General features: G+C 36.1%; 2 protein-coding genes across 2 annotated transcripts; one reads left to right on the forward strand and one right to left on the reverse strand.

The window, feature by feature from the left end:
• Nucleotides 1-11599: 11599 nt before the first annotated feature.
• On the reverse strand, nucleotides 11600-14046 carry LOC148786867 (uncharacterized). Its single transcript, XM_088884690.1, has 2 exons — nucleotides 12729-14046; nucleotides 11600-12270 (listed from the first exon to the last, which is right to left on the reverse strand). Exons 1-2 carry the CDS (start codon nucleotides 14044-14046, stop codon nucleotides 11600-11602), a joined length of 1989 nt encoding a protein of 662 aa, XP_088740816.1.
• A 5152-nt stretch (nucleotides 14047-19198) lies between these two features.
• Nucleotides 19199-23176, forward strand: LOC105171182 (2,3-bisphosphoglycerate-dependent phosphoglycerate mutase 1). Its single transcript, XM_011092210.3, has 9 exons — nucleotides 19199-19398; nucleotides 19830-20119; nucleotides 20217-20440; nucleotides 21150-21268; nucleotides 21368-21524; nucleotides 21627-21728; nucleotides 21819-21938; nucleotides 22590-22641; nucleotides 22808-23176. Exons 2-8 carry the CDS (start codon nucleotides 19849-19851, stop codon nucleotides 22638-22640), a joined length of 1044 nt encoding a protein of 347 aa, XP_011090512.1. The 5' UTR covers nucleotides 19199-19398; nucleotides 19830-19848; the 3' UTR covers nucleotide 22641; nucleotides 22808-23176.
• Nucleotides 23177-26008: the final 2832 nt, after the last annotated feature.

Raw genomic sequence — 26008 nt, forward strand, 5'->3', positions numbered from 1 at the left:
CTCGAGTTTTGGCAAGAATTTAAAGCTGCTTGGAGTACCTTTTGATGAATGAGGAGTTTAACTAGGATTATAATTTTATTTTCATTAGTCTTTTAGTTCAATTATGAATCTACATTTTAATCCTATTAGAATTAGGTATCCAATTATTATATATAGGTGATGTAATTCACTTTAAAAGTCAACTTTTGAACTCTTCTATTTCTCTACGCTTTTATGATATTTTCTTACTTTGCTTTTCATGCTTTCTTCGATGAGCATTTCTAGCTAGTTCTCTCATTCCGGTTGAAAACTTGGTGAATGCGTAAATCCAATGAGTTGTGAGATCTAATTTATGCTTTCTACTTTTATTCATATTGGTATTTGTATTGTTCTCTGTGCTTTTATTACAAATAATCTGATTTATAAATGATAGGTACCGTTATTCATTGTCAAGAATATTTGCCTAGCCAATTGAACTTGCAAATCTGTAATTGATTATTTAGTTCAATAACTAGTGGTATCATAACATAATTGATTATGTAGAAGTTTTCCATTATGCTGTATGAAATACACAATCTAGCTTAAATAAATCCTCGCAGGAATTTATTGGTTAGAATTAGGATTTTCTAGTTCTTAATGTTGTCGGTAAATTAAATCTTGAAAATGTTCCCAAAGTTGTTTACTGATTAGGGATTTAGTCAACGGACGTTCCTTGACTATCCACAAGATAAGGAAAGGTGAGGTTGTTAGATCGTACCAATGGCCATAACCAATTTATCTACATGAATGATTGTTATCTTTGCATCTATGATCGACCGTGGAATTAAGCATGATGTTGTCTTTAACTGGAATACTTTTCTCTTATATTTATCTCTTCTAATTTTATTAGCTTTTTAGTTTAATTTAGTCTTTATTTTTATTCTTCTTCACAATAAAACCCTCCCAATTATTTTTATTTTTGAAGGAATTAATTTAAAATCAATTCTCGTGGATTCGGCAGCCATCAAATTTTGGCGCCGTTGCCGGAGAATTATATAACTAAAATATATTTTTCCCAATAACAAAATATTTGAATGATTAAAGTACAATGAAAAAAAATCATATTTTGGTCATCAAATATTTCTGTTTTCAGATATGTCATTAAGGGTAGTGGATTGAGATTAGAATTGTGAAGTGGCAAAGTATTTATAGAGTACAAATGAAATTAATATTTTCTATTACTCCAATAAATGAAAGTTAATTGGCATAGCCCATAGGAGTAGGGGAAGCTATGCCTATATACACTAAAAAGGTCAATCAAATCAACACTATTTATTACTCACCTAAACTTTGCACGTCTCTAAGTGTCTCTTAAGCTGGCAAAGCGGTAGATTTGCCAAACTTCAGTAGCACATTAAACATAAGTACCATAGTTTCATAGGCTCCATCAATTGATTTTCATACACATACAATTTCTCGAGAACTACTTTCCTGTTTCAAGGACTACAAACATTCGGAAGGAAATAAGTGGAATACGTCAATTCTTCGGTGAAAGTTTCTATGAGTATTGGGGGAGATTCAAGCAATTTGGTGGAGAGTTGCCCTCATCACCAAATTTTCAACCATATTCTAATTCAATATGTTTATGAAGGGTTGTCTAAAGCAAATAGAAACTTGATAGATGCAGCAAGTGGAGGTGCTTTGTATGACAAAACTCCTACCGAAGCATGCAAACTAATCGCAACCATGACGGCTAATAATCAACAATTCAGTAGTAGAAATGACAACACCCCACGTAGGATAAATGAGGTAAGTATTTCTATTGATCAACGTTTAGATAAACTTACTTCTCTTGTTGAAAAGTTTATAGGGGTAGCATTCAACAAGTCAAAACTTGTGGGATACATACATCTTCGGGACATTGCACCGCCGCTTGTCCTACACTTCACGATGAATCAACCGAATATGCTGACGCCGTCGGTGAATTTTTTGGACAGCAATAAAGGAGATATGACCCATTTTCCAATACCTATAACCCCGGATGAAAAAATCACCCAAATTTGAGGTATGTCAATCAAACTCAAAATTTTCAAAGAGTTCCGCACCAACAACCACCACCACCACATCAAACCAATCCCAATAATGGTATGCCCCTGGAGGATATCGTGAAAACACTCGCCTTGAGCACCCAACAATTTTAATAAGAAACTCAAAAATTCCAACAAGAAACCCGCTTGAGCATACAAAATTTGGAATTCCAAATGAGCTAACTAGCTTCCTTCGTCAGTCGCTTGGAATCTCAAGGTAAGTTGCCCTCTCAAACTATCATTAATCCCAAACAAAACGTTAGTGCTATTACCTTGTACAGTGGAAAAGAGCTACAACTCGAAAATAGCACTAGGCGTGAACATGCACAGCAGGGCAAAACAGAGGATGCACTTGAAATTCCTCCAAAACAAGTTGAAAAATCCAACCAAGTCGGCGAGGACAGTCCCAAGGTGTTCATGCCCAAACCTCCCTTCCCGAAAAGATTCGCCAAGTCCAAAGAGGAGGAAGAGGAAAAGGAGATCTTTGAAAATTTACTCAAAGTTGAGGTAAATATTCCCCTCCTCAATGCAATTAAACAAATACCTTGCTATGAAAAATTTCTCAAGGAATTGTGCACCAACAAATTCAAATTGAGAGGTATGGGAGAAAATGTGTCTGTCATTTTTCAAAGAAAACTACCTCCTAAATGCAATGACCCGGGTATATTTTCTATCCCTTGTAATATTAAAAAGATTGGAATAGAAAAGCAATGTGTAATTTGGGTGCTTCAATTAATATTATGCCTCTTACTATTTGAATGTTGGCCCATTAAAAGAAACGGGTGTTGTGCTTCAACTTGCTGATCATTCAGTAGTTTACCCTGAAGGAGTTCTTGAGGATGTACTTGAGCAAGTTGATGAATTAATTTTCCTGCTGATTTTTTTGTGCTTGATATGACGGGGGATATTTATCCCAATTCTACATCCATCTTACTAGGAAGACCATTCCTTAAAACCTCAAAAACCAAAATTAATGTTGATGCCGGAATTCTCTCTATGGAATTTGATAATGAAGTTATGAGTTTTAGCATTAGTGGTGCCATGAAATATTCTAATGATGTGCATTCTATTTTTTCCATTGATTTTATTGATCCTTTAGTACAAAAAAATGTTATGTTCGATGGTGGAGGAGCATTTAAGACAACAATTACCAAAAGCCTCACCTCGAGTCCAAGAACTTACAATAACATTTCTTGCTAGTTCTCTCATTTCGATTGAAAACGTGGTGAATGCTTAAATTCAATGAGTTGTGAGATCTAATTTATGCTTTCTACTTTTATTCATACTGAAATTTGTGTTGTTTTCTGTACTTTTAGTACAAATGATCTGATTTATAAATGATAGGTACCGTTATTCATCGTCAAGAATATTTGCCTAGCCAATTGAACTTGCAAATCCGTAATTATTTATTTAGTTCAATAACTAGTGGTAACATAGCATAATTGATTATATAGAAGTTTCCGATTATGCTGTGGGAAATGCACAATCTAGCTTAAATAAATCCTCACAGAAATTTATTAATTAGAATTGAGACTTTCTAGTTCTTAATGTTGTCGGTAAATTAAATCTTGAGGACGTTCCTAAGGTTGTTTACTGATTAGGGATTTAGTCAACGGACGTTCGTTGAAGATCCACAAGGTAAGAAAAGGTGAGGTCGTTAGGTCATACCAATGGGCATATGATTGTTATCTTTGCATCTATGATCGACCGTGGAATTAAGCATGATCCTGTCTTTAACAGGAATACTTTTCTCTTATATTTATCTTTTATAATTTTATTAGCCTTTTAGTTTAATTTGGTCTTTTTTATTCTTCTTCACAATCAAAACCCCCTTAACTAATTTTATTTTTGAAGGAATTAATTTAAAACCAATTCCTGCGGATTCAACCCTACTCAAACTTCTACAAAAGAATTCGTAGAAATTATTTTTGGTGGATTCGACACCCATCAAATTTTGGCGCCGTTGCCGGAAAATTATATAACTAAAATATGTTTTTTCTAATAAAAAAATATTTGAAGGATTAAAGTACAATGAAAAAAATCATATTTTGGTCATCAAATATTTCTATTTTCAGATATGTCATTAAGGGTAGTGGATTGAGATTAGAATTGTGAAATGATAAAGTATTTATAGAGTAGAAATGAAATTATGTTGTCAAGGTACATCACTACAAATTCATCCAGAAACCCATGAAGTACCTGGTTCATCAACGTGCTAAAGGTTGCGGGAGCATTCGTCAGGCCGAAAGGCATGACAAGAAATTCAAAAGCTCCATACCGTGTGACCACTGTCGTCTTCGCCTCGTCGCCCTCCTTAATTCGGACCTGCCAGTAGCCCGACCTCAAGTCTATCTTTGTAAAATATTTCGCCCGGCTTAGACGGTCAAAGCAATCCGCCACCAACGGTATCGAGTACTTATTCTTCACTGTAATCTTGTTCAACGCCCGATAGTCACAACACATACGTAGGGAGCTGTCGGCCTTCTTCTGAAATAGGATCGGCGCCCCATACGGCGACTTAGCGGGTTTGATTATTCCGCTCTCCAACATGACCCTCAGTTGTTTTCTAAGCTCCACCAGCTCAGGCTGCGACATCCTGTATGGTGCCCTGGCGGGCGGTTTCGTGCCAGGCACCAACTCGATTTCGTGATCCACTGCCCTCTTCGGCGGAAGCTTCCGAGGCAGCTCGTCCGGCATCACGTCCTCGAACTCTTTCAGCAACTTCTTTATTTCGCCAGGGATGGGCCCTGACGTCTCCTCAATTTCTTCAAAACGAAGGGTGCACAAGTAGGATGGTTCGTTCCGCTTGCGCCCCTTCTCAAACTGCACGGTCGATAGATTTTTCTCTCCTGTACGCCCGGCCAATGTGGGGATGATACAAGGTTTGGACCCCAGCATCATCAACGAATCAACACGCGGCAAAACTATTGTACGTGTGTCCTGCAAAAATTCAAGCCCGAGGATGAGCTTGAAGTCGTCCATCACCACGACAGAAAGGTTGGTTTTGCCCTCAAAAGGACCAACCTTAATCAGCACAGATTTGGCCACACCAGCAATGGGTTGTGCGGTCGAGTTTATCGCCTTTACTCGCCCAACTCCCTTCTCCAGTACGAGCCCAAGTCTCTCTACTTTGGTGCTCGCAAGGTAGTTGTGCGTAGCTCCAGTATCGATCATGGCACGGATAGGCTTGCCATGAATCTTCACATCCACAAACATTAGCCCTTTTTTCCCAGGGTTCCGGGGCTGTGCTTCCTCTTCCGGCTGGCTCGCAGTAAGAGCCGGGGCAGTCTTTCTCGGTGGCACTAACTTCTTTGCCGCCACCTGGGACAGCGTGTTGCACCATTGGGAGATGACGCCTAAGTTGTCCTCCTCTTCCTCCGAATCATGCCCGCCGCTCGCAGATGCTTGTGGCTCCATAGTCTTTGCGGGCGACGCCTTGTCAGTAAAGGTCGCCAGCGTGTTCAATAGTTGTTTCTTCGGGCAGTCCCAATATCTATGCGGGCCGTCGCATAGGAAGCATCCACTGTTCTTCTGCGGTGCCCCCTGCTTCGTCTCCTGGGGCTTGTTCCTGTCCGAACTGCCCATCGAACTACTCTGAGCATGGGGCTTCCGATCTCCCCCGCCTCTATTGGAGTTACTCTTGAATGATCTCGCCCCGCCCGGCTTATTCTGTACAAGACCAGGCATCATCTGCCTGTCCCTCCGGCCCTCTGGGTTGAAATCTGTCAAGTGTTCGACCGCTGCCATAGTCGACCCCAAATCAGTCACCCGTTGGTGCTACAGCTCAAGACGCGCCCACGGTTTTAGGCCCTCCATGAATGTGAAGAGCTTGTCCTTCTCCGACATATCCCGAATATCCAGCATCAGCGCCGAGAAGGATTTCACATACTCTTGCACGGAGCCTGTGTGCTCCAGCTTCCGCAATGCCCGCCTGGCATTGTACTCGATATTCTCCGGAAAGAGCTGCTCTCGAATCGCTTCCCGAAGAAGGGCCCAGGTATCAAGCCGCACCTGATTGGCTTGGATCTCCGCATATTTGGTGCGCCATCACAGCTTGGCATCACCTGTCAGATACATGGTCGCCGTCGACACCTTCCTTGCCTCATCTTCCACATTTGCCGCAAGGAAGTATTGTTCCATGTCAAAAAGGAAGTTCTCGACCTCCTTCGCATCCCGAGCACCGCCATAGGCCTTCTGTTCAGGAATCCGAAGCCTAGCACCATGATCATGAGCAGCAACAGGGGCATTACTCACTGCACGTTGGAGCAGACCAATCTGAATCGACATCTGTTCCATGTCACGCCGCATATCGGCGACACCGCCACCTCCAAAAGCACTGCCCATCTCTTGGACCGCCAGCCAACATTCGTCATGTTCGGCGCTCAGCACCGAGACTTCAGTTTCAAGGGAAGAGACCTTCTCTTCCAAATTCATCACCATTTCAGTCAATCGGGAGTTGTCATCCTCCAGGTTTGCAGCTCGCTCGCTAGGCGACGCTGCTCGTCGCGGGCTCTCAGCATCTTGCCCCGACATTCTCGCAGCAGAATTAGCTTGGGTCACAGCAACCCTCCTCGGCCCCATGAAGGCACCGAGGCTCTGATACCACTTCTCACGAGGCGCCTTCCGCAATGCGGGGAAAGGGGCACCGTGTGGCTAGCAGTCCGCAGACTACTTCCGCTAATAGCAACACACCACCGAAAACCCGATGGGCACTAGCACAGCACACCGACAGGAATAGCAACAACAATAGCAACAGCAGCAACAACAGCAACAACAGTAAGCAAGGTGCAGTACGAAAGCAGTAAATTGAGCACGCGGTTCAGAAAGTAGATTTCATTGCATTGAAGATTGCATATACATTATACAACGATGCTAGCGCAAGGGGATCGCCTTGAGGGGGACACTAGCACGCACACTATACCAAGCTTCGAGAACTCATTCCCCCCTATAATAGTCTTAAAAAATTTTTTCCTATTGACAGCAGTAGACATTGAAAAAGCTGAACATCGCACCTCAGGAGGCCTAACGTCCCCCTGAGCAAACAAAAGTATTTACAACGGTACATCAAGTACAAGACAAAAGACCAACGGCTAAAAACTCTAAGACTGTCGGAAGCCTAGCGTCTGTCGACGAAGGTTGTTGGTCGGCCGAGTAGAGCGGTTTAGTGGCTGAATGTGCGTCAAGGGTGTCGAGTGCGCGGGGGCCCTTGACACGGGGGGAGGGGGGTACATTCTTATAATCCTCAGGGTAGGGGAGAAGATTGTAGAAAACACTATAATTGTGATAAGTTAGGGAAGGTCCACACTTAAACATTGAAAAATGCCTAGATGGGATGATATTAATATAGAAAACTAACCATTGACCATCAATTGCTTAATGGAAAAGTAGGTAATGGTAATTAATAAAGTCTCCTACCACTTCAAGAAGTAGGAGATTACATGCATTTATTACAAAGTGACGCAAAGCTCCGGTTATCGACTCTTTTCAATGGCAACCTCTACCTCCTGGATGGATGAAAGTGAATACAGATGGATGCTTGAGAGGTCAGCCAGGACCATCGTCATGCGAAGGAATCTTTCGAAACTGCAGAGGTTTTGAACATGGATGCTTTGCGCTTTCGTTGACTGCTCTTGGCTAAGCTCTTTGAGCGGGACTTTCTTGATACGACTTCTCATGCTAGAAGATAGACTTACGTGCCAAAAAATCTATCGTCTACGCTGTCTTTTTTCTCCTGTGATGAATTTTCTTGTTTTGAACAAAAAATAAACCATATGAAATTGATACACAAGATTGGCTGCATTTTTATTATTTAAACACAACTACACCTATGCAATATTCTAAACGGCATAAAATGTTAGATAATTGTCCTTGTGGCTCACTGCCATGGTTCGTGGCTTTATATTAAGAATCAGCAAAATTATTTTCAATAATAAATGTCAACATTATGTTATTATTGCTTCTTGAGACAATGCAACACTTGATTGTATGCACACTTAAAACATTGCATCACCCCGAGGAACATGAAGTAAGTTTCGACTATTATAATCAACCATATCGAATTTACATTGAATATCGGGTATAGTATCATTGAGCGTTTGTAAATGCGGATACAAGTATCCTTCTTGAACATGCAATTAAACATTGCAATACACGATGCCAGGTGTTTGAACAAGAAAAAAGATAAAGCAGGATAATATAGAGCAAAATGACATATGTTAAAATATTAGAGCGCTCACAGCAGATCCTCATGTCCAGCAGAAGTACATACAAATGTGTCAAAAAGATCATAGATAAGGGCTTATAAAATATCAGATGCATGGATGTGGTCGGTCCCAGCATATATACTTCTAGACAATATGTTACACCCCTATAGAATAAGTTAAAACACACGGAATTCTTTTTCGTACATCTTATGCCATGAAATTATGATAAACGTGCCTAGAAACCAAAAACAATAAGAGAAAATGCAAAGGCGATTAATATTGGCAGTAGTAAACGTTGAGACCTGCACCAACGACTATCTAAGTGGTCAACCTGTTATTTTTCCATTTTCAAGCCAATTTCATATTGCGAAATCTGGTTAAGCAGGACTAGGATGACCTCTTTTGCCCTGCGATACATTGGCAAGTCGACCCATTGCAACGTGCCATAATACGAGCTCTTAAAAAGATATCCATTTTATTAACTATACATGAAGATCATCAATTAAAAACCTATTACATGGAAGTCATACTATCTGATGGGTGTCGAATCCACCAAAAATAATTTCTACGAACACTTTTGTAGATGTGTGAGTAGGGTCGAATCCACAGAGATTGGTTTTAAATTAATTCCTTCAAAAAGGAAAATAATTGGGGAAGTTTTGATTGTAAAGAAGAAAAAACTAAAAAGCTAATAAAATTAGAAGAGATAAATATAAGAGAAGAGTATTCCAGTCAAAGACAGGATCACGCTTAATTCCACGGTTGATCATAGATGCAAAGATAACAATTATTCATGATAGATAAATTGGTTATGGCCATTGGTGCGACCTAACAACCTCACATTTCCTTACCTTGTGGATAGCCAAGGAACGTCCGTTGACTAAATCCCTAATTAGTAAAAAACCTTGGGAACGCTATCAAGATTTAATTTACCAACAGCATTAAGAATTAGAAAGGCCCAATTCTAACCAATAAATTCCTACGAGGATTTATTTAAGTTAGATTGTGCATTCCCCACAACATAATCGAAAACTTCTACATAATCAATTATGCTATTTTACCAGTAGTTATTGAATTAAACAAATAATTGCGGATTTGTAAGTTCAATTGGCTAGGCAAATATTCTTGACAATAAATCAAATTATTTGTAATAAAAGCACAGAGAACAACACAAATACCAATATGAATAAAAGTAGAAAGCATAAATTAGATCTCACAACTTGTTGGATTTAAGCGTTCACCAAGTCTTCAATCGGAATGAGAGGACTAGGTAGACATGCTAATGGAAGAACGCATGAAAAGCAAAATAGGAAAATATTATAAAAGCGTAGAGAAATAAAAGAGTTCAAAAGTTGTCTCTTAAAGTGAATTACATCACCTATTTATAATAGCTAGATACCTAGTTCTACTAGGATTAGAAGTAGATTCCTAGTTGAACTAAAAGACTTATAGAGATAAAATTATAATCCTAGTTAAACTCTTCCTTCATCAGAGGTAGTCCAAGCAGCTCCAAACTCTTGCCAAAAATTGAGTTTGAGTCTTGTTTGAATTTTCATTTTGGTGCTTTTCTTCATTTTCCATTTCTTTTGTCCTAATGCTGCAAAATAATATTTAGTTAGGAGCATTTGGTCACAAAATAGGCTAAAATATTATATGAAATAAGCACAAAATGCGATCCTATCAAATATCCCCCCACTTAACCCTTTGCTCGTCCTCGATGCAAAGAAATAGAGATAAAATAGTTGAAGAAGTTCATTCCAAACTTTATGGATCGTAGACGAAAGTAACAAGCAAGAATCTAGTTAAGTGTTCAAAGAATGGTACATCATATCATAAAAGACAATTCAACAAATTTCATACAAGTTTTCACAAGATGATCTTCATGAAAACTAAGCATGGAAAACAAGTGGACTATGCTCTCATATCTCCCAATCTCTCAAGTGTTTTTGGTTGAGTGTTTCGCTCAAATGCTTGCTATGAAAATGCTTCACCATAGGCTTGATTATACACCAAAATCTCCACCACTTATAAATATGCACACACTTGAATCAAGAGGTCTTATATTTTGGTTGTAATGGGGCTTTGGTTTAGGGGTAGGAAGAATTAAGAAGAAAAATGAGGTGAGAATCCAAGGAACTAAACTAGAGCACCAAGTAATAGATGTAAGAATCCAAGCTTCTCAAAATTGATTTATCTCATGCTCTTTCATGTCCCACTTTCCTCGACTTGAACTATGCCTTTCTTTCAAAGAGAGAATTTTCTTTTTCTTTTTTTTTTCTTGCCTTCCTTTTTTTTTTCTTTTTCTCTCTTTTTTTTAAGGCATTTTTTTTAAGGCATAGAATAAGATTTTCATGTGACATGTTAGCTCATAAACGTCCTTTACAATAATTGAGATATCCCCCCACTTAATGTCAAAACATATACTTAGAATACATCTTTATTTCCTTGATGCTCTACTAGTCCTTGGAAGGGCCAAACAAGGATAATAAAAGACGATAGAGTTTGTTTATATTTGGGGTTGCATAACAAGGAATTAAGGCTTATAAGGCTCAAATGGGCTTACTAAGGGGATTTGTATGTAGGTGGTCTTTTTAAGCTAGAGAGGTTTTTATCCTAGTGCCTTTATTATTTTCAAGTGAATGCTTTAATGTGGCCTCGATATGGTTCAAAACAAGTTCTAGGAAGATAAAATCATGAAGCATTATCTCTCAAGAAAAGAAAAATTGTAGATTTTCATGAGTGTATAGGCTCAAAATTCCTCTCTATGTGGGTTATGTCCACCAATTTTCCACATTCAATTTTCAAATCAAATCACCATTTGCAAAAAAATGTTCTTAACCGTAAGTTGTCAGGAGTCATTAGATGCACATCCTTATCACACATTACCAAATTATTACTTGATTAGCCTAAGTCTTTGATCATAAAGCTAGTGTGAGGACAAGATAAAATAATATTTGCTTTAATTAATATGGAAGGGGTAGCAAGCATCAATCAAACCAATTAATCCACCAAGACTCATTTTCTATCAAAGCAATCAAAACACCTTCCCTCCACTTAATTCCACATTGTCCTCAATGTGGTAAGCATGCATATCTAGGACGATAAAATTAGAAAAGGGAGAAAGAGAACGTCCCTTAATGATTCGGGGGTAACTGTAGGAGCTCGAGAATTGTGAGACCTTGGATGAGAGGACGAGTTCCTTGTGGATGTTCATACCTGCGAAAATCGATTTTAGTGGTATAACAACATTCACAAGAAGAGAGAAATAAACAATTGAGAAAAATAAAAGGACATGGGTTGCCTCCCAAGAAGCGCCTTTCTTTAGCGTCTTTGGCTAGACGTTGTTGTGGCTCAACTCAAATGAGTTAGACACTCTAAATCCACTTCTTCTATGTAATGCACCCGGTGATGGTGTGGATTTAGGAGAACTTGGCGGTCCATGTATGACTTCTTCCTCGAACTTATTTTGTCGTGAAAGACTTTATTCTTGTAAGTTTTTGGATTCGAGGTGAGACTTTCGGTAATTGTTGTCTTAAATGCTCCTCCACCATCGAACATAGCATTTTTTTGCACCAAAGGGTCAATAAAATCAATGAGAAAAATAGAATGCACATCATTAGAATATTTCATGGCACCGCCAATTTTAAAACTCATAACCTCATTATCAAATTCCATAGAGAGAATTCTGGCATCAACATCAATTTTGGTTTTTGAGGTTTTAAGGAATAGTCTTCCTAGCAAGATGGATGTAGAATTGGGAGAAATATCCCCCCTTATATCAAGCACATAAAAATCAGCAGGAAAAACCAATTCATTAACTTGCACAAGTACATCCTCAAAAACTCCTTTGGGGTAAACTACGGAATGATCAGCAAGTTGAAGAATAACCCCCGTTTTTTTCAATGGGCCAACATTTAAAGATTCATAAATGGTAAGAGGCATAATATTGATAGAAGCACCCAAATCACACATTGCTTTTTCTATTCTAATCTTTCCAATTTTGCAAGGGATAGAAAACGTACCTGGATCATTGCATTTAGGAGGTAGTTTTCGTTGAAAAATGGCAGATACATTTTCTCCCATACTTACCCTTTCATTATCTCTCAATTTGGATTTGTTGGTGCACAATTTCTTGAGAAATTTTGCATAGCGAGGTACTTGTTTAATTGCATTAAGTAGGGGAATATTTACCTCAACTTTGAGTAAAGTTTCAAGAATTTCCTTTTCCTCTTCCTCCTCTTTGGACTTGGATAATCTCTCTGGGAAGGGGGGTTTGGACATGAACACCTTGGAATTGTCCTCGCTGACTTGGTTGGGTTTTTTAATTTCTTTTGGAGGAATTTCGAATGCATCCTCTGTTTTGCCCTGCTGTGCGTGCCCACGCCTAGTGCTATTTTCGAGTTGTAGCTCTTTTTCACTGCCAAGGTAATAGCACTAACATTTTGTTTAGGATTAATAATAATTTGGGAGGGAAACTTACCTTGAGACTCCAAACGGCTAACGGAGGAGGCCAGTTGGCTCATTTGGGATTCCAAATTTTGTATGCTCAAGCGAGTTTCTTGCTGGAATTGTTGGGTGCTCAAGGCGAGTGTCTTCACGATATCCTCCAAGGGCGTAGCATTATTGGGATTGGTTTGAGGTGGTGGTGGTGGTTGGTGTGGAACTCTTTGAAAGTTTTGAGGTTGATTGTCATACCTCAAATTTGGGTGATCTCTCCATCCGAGGTTATAGGTATTGGAAAATGGATCATATCTCCTTTGTTGTTGCTCAAAAGATCCACCGATGGTGTCAGCATGTTCGGTTGAATCTTCGTGAATTGTAGGACAAGCGTCGGTGCAATGTCCCGAAAATGTACATATCCCACAAGTCTCGACTTGTTGAAGGCCTCCCCCTATAAACTTTTCAACAAGAGAAGTAAGTTTATCTAAACGTTCATCAATAGAAGTACTTACCTCGTTTACCCTTCGTGGGGGGTTGTCGTTTCTACTACCGAATTGTTGATTATTAGCCTCCATGGTTGTGATTAGTTTGCGTGCTTCGATAGGAGTTTTATCATACAAAGCATCTTCACTAGCTGCATCCACCAAGCTTCTGTTTGCCTCGGACAACCCTTCATAAAAATATTGAATTAGAAGATGGTCGGGAATTTGGTGATGAGGAAAACTATCCACCAATTGCTTGAATCTCCCCCAATATTCATAGAAACTTTCACCAGAGAATTGGCGTATTCCACTTATTTCCTTCCGGATGTTTGTAGTCCTTGAAGCGGGGAAGTAGTTCTCAAGAAATAGTTTCTTGAGCTCGTTCCAATTAACAATAGATCCCAAAAGTAAGGAGTAGAACCAATCTTTTGCTTTGTCGCCCAATGTGAATGGAAAGGCCCTTAACTTGACTTGTTCTTCAGTGACTCCTTGAGGTCTCTTGCCGGAACACACCACATAGAATTGTTTGAGGTGTTTGTGTGGGTCTTCACCTGCAAGGCCACGAAAAGTAGGAAGTAAATGAATTAGGCCAGATTTAAGTTCAAAATCAACATTTAAATTAGGATATTCAATGTAGAGTGATTGTTGATTTAAGTCAAGGGAAGTCATCTCTTTGATCGTTCGTTCGGGATTATGGGTCATGACTTCATCTTTAAAGTCATTAGACGTGGACACGTCTAACTCAGAATCTGCTGCTGGTTTGGAAGAAGTAGAAGCCTCTTCCTTGTGTTGCTTGGTTTCTTTTAGAAGTCTACGAGCGGTCTTCTCGATCTCTGGATCAAATTCAAGTTCACCTGTACGAGAAGAACGTGGCATAAAACCAAGTAACAAGAAAAAGAAATAAATTTAAATGACACCAATCCCCAGCAACGGCGCCAAAATTTGATGGGTGTCGAATCCACCAAAAATAATTCCTACGAACACTTTTGTAGATGTGTGAGTAGGGTCGAATCCACAGAGATTGGTTTTAAATTAATTCCTTCAAAAAGGAAAATAATTAGGGGGAGTTTTGATTGTAAAGAATAATAAAACTAAAAAGCTAATAAAATTAGAAGAGATAAATATAAGAGAAGAGTATTCCAGTCAAAGATAGGATCACGCTTAATTCCACGGTTGATCATAGATGCAAAGATAACAATTATTCATGATAGATAAATTGGTTATGGCCATTGGTGCGACCTAACAACCTCACCTTTCCTTACCTTGTGGATAGCCAAGGAACGTCTGTTGACTAAATCCCTAATCAGTAAACAACCTTGGGAACGTTCTCAAGATTTAATTTACCAACAGCATTAAGAATTAGAAAGGCCCAATTCTAACCAATAAATTCCTACGAGGATTTATTTAAGTTAGATTGTGCATTCCCCACAACATAATCGAAAACTTCTACATAATCAATTATGCTATGTTACCACTAGTTATTGAATTAAACAAACAATTACGGATTTGCAAGTTCAATTGGCTAGGCAAATATTCTTGACAATAAATCAGATTATTTGTAATAAAAGCACAGAGAACAACACAAATACCAATATGAATAAAAGTAGAAAGCATAAATTAGTTCTCACAACTTGTTGGATTTAAGCGTTCACCAAGTCTTCAACCGGAATGAGAGGACTAGGTAGACATGCTAATGGAAGAACGCATGAAAAGCAAAATAGGAAAATATTATAAAAGCATAGGAAATAAAAGAGTTCAAAAGTTGTCTCTTAAAGTGAATTACATCACCTATTTATAATAGCTAGATACCTAGTTCTACTAGGATTAGAAGTAGATTCCTAGTTGAACTAAAAGACTTATAGAGATAAAATTATAATTCTAGTTAAACTCTTCCTTCATCAGATGTAGTCTAAGCAGCTCCAAACTCTTGCCAAAAATTGAGTTTGAGTCTTGTTTGAATTTCCATTTTGGTGCTTTTCTTCATTTTCCATTTCTTTTGTCCTAATGCTGCAAAATAATATTTAATTAGGAGCATTTGGTCACAAAATAGGCTAAAATATTATATGAAATAAGCACAAAATACGATCCTATCACTATCTATTAAGGGAAAAGAAAGCTGATCCATTTTTCGTACATCCTCGAAAGCTTCTACGAGGATTGTTATTAGTCCATGATGTTCAACCTCCTTCCCACATGTGCATATACCAGAACGCCCCTCTGGGAAGATGACGCACTCTCCCATGAACACATTTTTTATGATGTATTTGTTCCATTATGTGATCATCACCTCAATGCCCCTTTTTCATTTTTCATCTGTGCAAATATGGGATACCACCAAAGCACATAAGGCAATGGGTCAGTTTTGTTGTATTATGGTTCAACAGAATCTTAGACAAAATTTCTGTACTCAAGGATAAAGGATAAAGTTGGCAATGCATGTAAAGGCAAGTCTAGTTAACAAAACTCAATATTGAAGAACGTGCCCAAGAATGAATATTAATTATTACAATCAAATTAGGGCATTATAAGAGTAGAATTTAATTATGCAGTACAAAGGGGTGTTCAGGGTTTTTTTTTTTTTTTTTCCCCATAAAGACATGCAAGAGAAAATATTTAATCCAAGCTAATATACTCAATACATCTTGCATGAAATGGATATCCACTATAACTGAAGAAAATCACAGGTTCAGCAATAGAGATCAAGTCCATGTGTAAGCAATTAATAGATAGGAATGTTATTGTAGCGCATAGACGGAGGATAAAGTTAAAGAAAATACAGTAAAACCTCTATAAATTAATAAATTCTCTAAAATAATAAAATTTTCCGGTCCCGACTTGGGCCTTTGTAAACAATAATCAAATTCGATAAGATAATAAGATAATAATTTTTTGAAAAATTCCTTTATGAATATTAGGTCCCATTAAAACTCTAAATTAATAATTTATGAATATTACAGTTATAAATATTATGGTAATTTGCTAAAATATGAAGTCTGTAATACTGTACGCATTTGATCATTCATGGATGATAGTGCGATGTCTTTTAGATGAGAAGACATGGTTGGGTGTTATGAATTATTTTGTTTTCATATTGAGATTTATATAGTATATGTTTCATTTATCATGCATCAATATATTTAATTGACTATAATAGTTATTTTAGTGCAATGAATTAATGTAAATATGTATATTTAAGTAATTCCAATGAATTGAACATGCGTCTATGAATATAACAGTTAATTGTATACAATGAATTGATATTATACATGAATATATTTAATTAGTTACAAAGAATTGATTGATGCATGAATATAATCAATGAAACATATATGAATTCATTTATTTTCAATACATACATACTAAATTTGATGAATTTAAAAAGTCTCTCTTTTAATTAATAAAATATTAATTTATCGATAAATTAATATCTTTTTAAATTAATAAAATTTCATGGTCCTAAAATTATTAATTTATAGAGGTTTTACTATAGTCTCAATAGATAAAAGAAACAGACTCGGAGAAGCACCGTCCAGGACGGACAGACCTACCTTGAGTTTCCAAAAGCTAGTTTTTGAAACTAGAGCGTGGTGCATGTTATGGAGACAACTACACTTGATGAGTTTTGTTTTGAGTAATATGGAAGATGGAGGAGAGGAGAGGGGAGCTCAAAGGTTTTAACCTGAAAACATTGTTGTTCCTCCATAGTGAAGAATGCAGAAGGTCGATTGTTCTTCCTTTACACCTGACTCATTTTCTTTAGAATTTGGACGAAAAATGCTTATGCTAAAAACAAAATTACATAAATTTTTAATTTTTCCCCCCATAATATTTTTATTATGTGTGGAGTGAGGCTAACATGATACGTACAATATTATTACATTAGAATATTATATGAGGCGTAAAATTAAAAATTTATGTAATTTTTTTTGCTAATATCAATATTTTTCATCCAAACCTTAATAAAATGAGGTCGTGCGTAAATAATGAATTTTCTGAAGGGGCGTAAGTCTAACTTCGAAACTTTTTGGGAAGAAATTATAATTTTATATTTTTAAATGGGGTCTAAGTGTAATTAACCCAAATATATAAGAATGTAAACAAAATATCCGATAGTCCAACCAGGTTGTCACCACTTATTCATGCAAAATTAAATAGGGTTTTCACTAATACAATCCATAATAAATGAATATACATTTATTTGGTCCGTGGAAAGGTAAACTTGAAATTTTTATATTAGAAAATTTATCTTATTATAAGGTAAATATTGCATTTTTTTATACCACCTTTACATGAATTTTTTTTTAAACTCGTAAATGTAAATTAAGATAGCTATTGGAGGAATAAAATTCATTTTATTCGCCCACATTTGATTTTAATTTTTAAATAATTCTAGTGTTTTTTTTTTCTAAATTTTAGAATTGCAAGAAGTTCGTTATATTCAAAAAATTTATATTTATATGATACCGAGCAAGTTATTGTTTAAATAATTGCAGAATTATAAAATACTTTCGATTACAAATAATTATAATTTTTTTAAAATTTATATCCAAGGGACCAAGTTGCAAATGAAATTAAAAACTTGGAACTGAGGGATTAAAATGACTTTTTGTAAAAAAAAATAAAAATTTTATAAAGGTGATATGAAATAATCACTTGTCAAAGGAATTAATTTGAAGTGAGTTGAAAAGATAAGGATCATTTTATAGTTGAGCTCAAATATGGGGACTAAAATAAATTTCATACGTTATTGTATGGGGTCTCTCCAATATAGGGTGGGCAATCGTGTATTTTTGAATTTTTTTAAAAAATAAATTGAGTATCGGGTAATTTAATTAAAAAAATCGGATCGGAGTTCAAATAGGATTTCCCAATCCTAACTACTTGATCGGGTATCTGAATTTTAAAAAAATAATTAAATAAAAATTGTGTATCTTTTCATATCTAACTCTAGAGTTATATTGTTCTAATAGTGTGTTTGGTTCGGGTGAAAAGTGGGAGTATAAGAGGAGTGGGAGTAAAAGTAAATGTATAAGAAATAATTTGGTATTTGGTTAGGGGGAAGAGATCGAGGTAAACTAAAACTCGATATATATGGAACTTTCTGAAAATTTAATTTTATTTCCATCCAAAATTAGACAGAAAAGTGGAAGTATAAGACCAAAAAGACAAAAAATAAGTGTTTATTTTTATTTACTCTATTACCCATATATATCTATATATATAATTTTTTTTCTAATTCTTTTCTCCTTTCTACTGATAATACCCTACATAATTGCCACAAAAAATATAAATAAAATCATTGAAAAACAACTGTATCGAAGACAACAATCGGGTAGGCAATCTTGTTAGTATGTAATTTTTATTTTATTTAAACTAAAAAGTTTAGAATAAATGAACAATACTCATTTTGATAAATATTTTTATTAATAACAATTTAGATTTTTGATATACTAAAATTATATTTTTATAATATTAATTAATTTATTTTTCAATACAAAATGAAGAGAATTGTTATTCAGTAAAATTATAAAAATTAGTATTTTCTTTTCAATCTGTTTTTCTCGTAGCAAACAAGAACAAGTATTTGAAATTTACTCTCATTCCAATCATACGAAACAAATTAAAAGAAAACTATTATTCTATCACTTTCACTTCCCCTTTTCTTACCACTTTCTTTTCCTTTTACTTGAATTGAACGAGCCTTAAATTATATCTCTTTCTTCAATATTCTATTCTTCTTCTCAGTCCCAACTACTAAGTCCAAGACTTCCAACCCCACAAAAAAATCATCTTTTTTCTCCCAATCTGTAAATTTCTACAATAAGTGTGAATTTATTAAAATAAATGCTATTGTTTTTATTTATTTTAATTTTTTTGAAAAAAATTGAATATCCAACAAAAATCGAGTCAGAATCAGATAATTATTTGAACTTTAAAAAATTTAAAATCTAAGTTGAGCTATCCGAACTATTATTACCTGACCTGACCGTCACCGCTATTCTAATATGTTGTATTGCTAAACACAATTAGGCTGACCGCTGACCGAATTCGAACAGTTGGACACAGAGTTGGTCTAAAGCTACCAAGCCCATCTAGAAACCGCGACAAACCTGTCAGACTAATACGATGTCGCATTGTTCTCCACCAACCTCCGGGCCGGCCACCATCCCGGCATCAACATTCCTGTGATCCCACCTTACTTCGATCGCAATTAGCACCCATTTTCAGGTAACCCATTTCGAACTTTTCTTTCTTTCTTCATCTGCCTTCATCTTACTTCGCAATGCACTGTTCTTACAAATTTTGTAAGAATTAATGGTCTGAGGATGATGCATTACTTGAGAAAATGGTTGTGAAATGGCACACAGAAATCTATCATTTTCCCATAGCACAAACATGCATTTGGTGGGTGTTCATTTGTTTCTTGTTTCATCTTGTCTTTATCAGCTATTGCGTAGTTAAATTTTTATGCCTTTGTCTGTATCAGTCAAGTGATCCTTCCGGAGCGGTTTATTGCATTGATTCTAGTTTAAACTTTTGTTATTGGAGATAAGTCCTGTTGATTGCAAATTTGGATGAATGTTTTATGGTTATTTGTTATTCCAATCGTTTGTTATGTGTTTAATTTCAAATGTATCTGCTTGTGTTTTACTTTGTAGGGACTTTCAAATTTCAAGAATGAGTGGTCCTGCTCTTTCACAAACTTTAAACTCCAGTTGGTTAATTGGAGGTCGTGGTGATTCTCATTCTTGTAAGAGATTTCGAGGATCATGTGTGGGATCACTTTCAGTTGGCCTTCTGGCCGATACCCGCTCCTTTGTAGGAAAGATTAACAGGTTTAGAATCTGTAGATCGTACATATCCCGTTCATCAAAGTCTTATGCAGCATGTCAACATCCTATTTTGTCCTCCTTCGGAAGTCATTCTCATGGTTATCAGACGGAAGAGAGTGAGTTGATTGCATTCCAAGACATTTCTTGAAGTTTCTGCACTGCCCTCTATGTTATATTAATGTGTGATGCCTAGGCAATATTACATTTTCACAGAGGAGTCTTCTTTGATTTTGATGCGACATGGAGAATCAATGTGGAATGAGAAAAACCTTTTCACTGGTTGTGTCGATGTGCCGTTGACCAGTAGAGGAGTCGAAGAAGCGATTGAAGCTGGGAAAAGAATTAGCAACCTCCCTTTTGATATCATCTACACATCGGCATTGATCCGTGCTCAGATGACTACTATGCTTGCTCTAACACAACACCGATGCATGAAGGTACGTTGAACTATAGATATCTTAGGATCGAACTTGAATTTTAACTTGCAAGCAACTTCCATAATGACTTGGTTTTTAGTGAAGGATTTGTGTGCAAATAGTAGTTCAAATGTTCTGTTGCAATTTGTTAGTTTATCGGTCCTGAACCAACTGTAATTGGTAGTGCTGTTGTACCATTTGCAAACTTACTACTCTGTAGATGAGAAAGAATGTTGTTGCATCCTGCCAGCATCCTAGTCTATATGTTTATGTACAAAAGCTCAAGAAACGAGAAGTAAAAAAAGGACTTCATAGATCATTGTTTCTGATTTGCAAAAGGTTAGCATATTCAACTCATTTCAGTATGTTCTTTTAACATTCCCAATAGTCAATCATAATTAAACTAAATAATGGTTCCTAAATCATTTAGGTCCTTTTACTTTTCAGTATTAGGTTGTATAAGCTGCTTAATACACCCAAGTAAGGTGTTTACCTTGAATTATGGGGCCTATTTCTAATCCAAGAGCCCTGGACTAAGTACTGTTTGGGTTGAATAACTCAACCCATCTAGGGCTTTTTACTATCTTGTTCCAAATAACTCGTATCACAAAGTAAACGGGGCCTCAAGGTATTATACATTAGTAATTTCTTCCAAGATGTACAAAGGGAATAAAGAACAATCTCTAAAAGAGACATGTATCCTTGGCAATGACCTACTCAAAGTTTTCAGGTGCCTATAATTATGCATCATGAAACTGAACAAGCAAGGATATGGAGTCAGATCTATAGTGAAGGCACCAAGAAGCAATCTATTCCGGTTGTCAAAGCATGGCAACTAAATGAGAGAATGTAACTTCATATCTAATTTTCTTTTTCAGTCTTCAGCTTATCTTTTATATTCGCTTTTCATTGCTGGCTGACAATAACACTGCAAGCTTTTGTGCATAGGTACGGGGAGCTACAAGGTCTTAATAAGCAGGAAACAGCTGAACAATATGGGAAGGAGCAAGTTCATAACTGGCGTAGAAGTTATCATGTTCGGCCTCCAAATGGAGAGAGCCTTGAGATGTGCTTAGGGAGGGCAGTTACCTTTTTCAAAGAGCACGTAAGCAAATACGCCTATGTTTGTCTTAAGGCATAAAAACATACATTTGATCCTGAGGCTTTCGCTGGGAGGATTTTACATACTTAGATGCTCATCTTACAGATTGAACCACAGCTTCTGAGTGGAATGCATGTGATGGTTGTAGCTCATGCGAATTCACTAAGGTCCATAATTATGTATCTTGATAAGTTAACTTCTCAAGAGGTACGAAATATTTGTTGATTTTTTCTTTTAGTGCCTTTACTCTCCATACTCGGCCACAAAATTAAGGTTTCATTGATCACTTACTGACAGGTTATCAATTTAGAGCTCTCGACTGGTGTACCGATGCTCTACATATATAGAGAAGGAAACTTCATCAGGAGAGGAAGTCCTGTTGGATCTTCTGAGGCTGGTGTTTATGCTTATACGGAGGTATAAACTTTGTTTGGTTTGCTGCACTCGACACTCGGAGTTTCCTATTTACATAGTCTCAGATGGTGAATTTTTTATTTCCCACTTGTCCGTGTATTTTTCCGGGTCATAAAAGAATAAGATAGAGAAACTGCAATCTGGAAAGTTTGTGGAGAAGTGAACTATTCCCTTGAGAAAGCAATTTCCTGGGGCAAATATATTTAGCTCGAATAAGTTTCTATAAGGGAAACATACATTTTTGGTCCGTCAACAATATCACTAGAACGATTTTGATCCCCCTTGTTCCATGAGTTACACTTTTGGTCCTCTGAACTTGCCACATTTTGAAAAAATTTGGTCCCAACCATTATGTTTCAACACTAACAGAGATGACTGCATGAGGCGCACGTGGACGTGAAAAAAGAGGGGACCGCACGGAACTCCAACACATCTCTGCTAGTGTTAAGCGAAAACTCAAACGGTTGGGACCAAATGTGTTCAAAATTGGTAAGTTCAGGGACCAAAAGTGTAACTCGTGGAAAAAGGAGGATCAAAATCATTTTAGTAATAGTGTTGAGGGACCAAAAATGTAACTTTCGCGTTTCCATAACATGTGTTAGAGTTTTGCAGTGTGATCAATTCATTAAGAGGTTCTTTACTCTCTTCTTCCAGAGCTTGGCTGCCTATCGGCGAAAACTAGATGAAACATCCGAAGACATCTAAGGTGATAATATCGCCTTCTTCAATCTAGTGTTTTTTAATTCTACGGATGGTTCATTCAGATTGAGAATCCTAAACTATTTTCTTCAAGTAAATCATGAGATAGCAACCAGCTTTATATATTCCATCAAGCTAAATGATCGATGGTCTATGCTTGAAACTTCTTGCAGTGAGATTTGGCTTGTTTTTTGGGTCGTCACATGGAACTCAATCGAGCATTTTGGATAAAAGGCTAATCCTCCATCAACGGTTAGAAAATTGCTGTGACTTTCATCTCTAATTTAGACGCCCTTCCCTTATGTCTGATCTAGTTAATATTCTGTCTTCGACATCAGAGATACTGGTGGAATGATGTGTTCTCAAATATTAAAGAAGGCTTGTTTATGTGAATTTATCTCTTCAGTTAGCTAGTTAACCTGCATCCATCCCCCTTGAATGAAAGAATCTTGTATCACATTTATTCCATGCGGTGACTTTTCTTGAATTGTATATCAATCACATGACTAAGTGTAATGATAGTGTATAGACCTTTTTTGTGAGTGATTACTGTTATTACATGACCTCCAATTACTATAATGAAGCATTACCAATGAAAACTAAAAAGTGGCAGTGTAATATCTGTAAATTGATATAATTAAGGGGGTAATAATGTAATTATGTTTTCGTTCTTTCTTGCAAACTGCTTACTAGATTATCAAAACTCTTTAATGTAGATAAAGACAACCTTACTGAGAAATCTTTTTAAAAGAAAAAACACATACATATGTGTGTATATATACGAGTTTTCTGTGTGCTAATGTGGTAAGTAGGAAAATTTTAGTTCGGATTAAATCTATTAAATTTGAACTAATTGTTTAACATATTACACTTGTTGTGTGATTAATATATAGTTGAAAAATATTTTTTTTTTAAAAAAAAGGACTAGTTACATTTACACCTCTGGATTTATGAACTGTTTATACAAATTGTTCATACTTTTTAGATAGTTATCTACTATTAATGGTCTGAGTCGGGGGATGTCTCTGGTCTCGAGTCGAGGGATGTCTTGTGCCTCATCCCTTCTTCTTTAGCTTTTTGGGCTTTTCATTTCTTTCTTTTTTCTGGACTGCTTGGGCCTCTTTGTGCCAGTCTATTTATATACACATTATATATATATATATATATACTGATGTAGGAGGCCACAGCCACAATTGTCTCCGCCTAGATTGTACAACAACGCATCACCTAGAACAGAGCAATGTCGTCGTTGCCCACGCACAAAGGGGTGGATAGTGCGGGGGCGACCTCACGTCGCCTAGTTCAGTCGCCCCACCAAAAGGGGGCAGTGGTCTGGAAGGGGAGGTGGTCAAATAAATAATTATTAAATATTATTTATAGTAAATAATATAACTTAAAATAACTTATATATTTTTTTTGGTATTTTTAATACTTAATTAATATTTTTTATAGACAAATAAAATTCTATTGTAAATATATTAAATTAAATAATAATTTAATTTAGTTAATAATATATAATTATTATAAGTGATGTTGCACTGAAAAATTTTATGCCAATAAAATTAACATAGAAGTTGCACTATTTTATCAAAATACGTATGCAATTTACCCTAAGTTTTCCCATCACTGATTCAAACCCATCCTTGTAAAAAATTCTTCAACTCCTCCCTATGTTTGGTAACGGCAACTTTCAAGTCATTTTGCAGGCAGACTTTCGTTCTACCAATATTTTTGGAACTCGTTTTACTTTTAGTCTTTGTTTACAGATTGGATCGGATCCCACTTTTTGTTTACTTGTCTAATGCCCGACCCGGAACTGCAAGCAAAGTCTCTGAAATAGATTGAAAATTAGGCTAAAAACTCCTTCCTGTTTTGTTTTAGTCAGCAAAAAACCCCAATTCTATTAGCAACTAACGGGAAGTGGAGGAGACACGCGCCTGCTATGTTTAGTGGTCATTTTCTACGGTTTAGGTTCATATTTAACGATATTTTGGACTAAAATACCCCTATATGGTTTATATAACATACAAAGGCTTTTTGGCTTGTTTTGTGTCTTTCTTTTCCCATTTCTCATCCTAAAAAATAAGTATTAAATTTTACCATATTAAATTTAAATTGAAATATTAAATTATATTTAATTTATTTAATATTAAATATTAAATTAAATTATATTTTAATTCAAATAATTTTATAGTTGTTAATTATTAAATCTAAAATCATTTTTAATTAATTAAAATATATATTTAATTACAATAATTATTATTAATTAGCCAAAATATTTCATTATTATAATTATTTAAACTATTCTTAATTAACTAAAACATATTTAATTAATATAATTAAAATTAATTAAAAAATTAAAAAAACTGCGATTTCACCACTTTTTCCCCGGAAACTTCACCGTCCGAACGAATTTCCAATGGCCAATGGTACCATTCAAATCCTCTCTTCAAGACGAATATTTTCATACTTTCAATTTGAGTTTTCGTCAATTAGAGAGAGTGGCTCAAGCCACGCCCGTCGAACATGTTTGCCGTCGATTCGTCTCCGTCCAGTCGAATCTCGATCTCAGACCACCACCATTAGACTCGTCTCTTCAAAACGATTCTAACGAGAACGGCCTCACTCAATTTGGTAAAGAATTTACGGAGATACGAGGATTTTAACAAAACTGCACCACAGGCGACGAGATGGCGGGGGGAGCCGGGGGTAGGGGGTGGGGGTGGGGGTGGGGGTGGGGGTGGGGGTGGTGGGGGATCAGCGGGGTAGTTAGTTTTTTTTTTTTTAAATATATAATAATAATATACTTTTAAAATTTTAAATTATTTATATATAATATAAGTTAAATAATTTGTTGAATCTAGACCTTTTATTTTTTTAAAATCTAATAGTTGAGATTAATTGATTAAATCTAACGATCAATATTTGATAAAAAAAAATATTCAATGGTCATTAAAATAAAAAATAGTATATATTAAGTAAGGGTATAACAGTTATTTTCTAAAAGATTAACACCGTTAGTTGGATTTAATGGAGAGGGAGCGATTGAACTGAGTTTTACAAAACACATGAGAGCTTTAAGCCTATTCTCATAATAGGAGGGTTTTTTTTTTTCTAGACTTTTTAAAATACAGGGAGGTTTTATACATTTTGTTCTTTCATAAGAGATAATTTACTCATTTGTAATATTAGAAGATGACTGTTTGCATTTTGTCAATACCATAATTATTACCTTGCATATTCATGTCTTTTTATCTTGTTCTGATATTTTGATAAAAGGCCTAAACAATCACATTTTTGATTATGCTATTAATTCGTAATCACAATTTTCGTTGTCTTAAAATAAATGAATGATAAATCTATCGTATCCAAAC

Source organism: Sesamum indicum, linkage group LG9 (genome assembly GCF_026168435.1).
Source record: "Sesamum indicum cultivar Baizhima isolate 11 linkage group LG9, ASM2616843v1, whole genome shotgun sequence".
NCBI lineage: Eukaryota > Viridiplantae > Streptophyta > Magnoliopsida > Lamiales > Pedaliaceae > Sesamum > Sesamum indicum.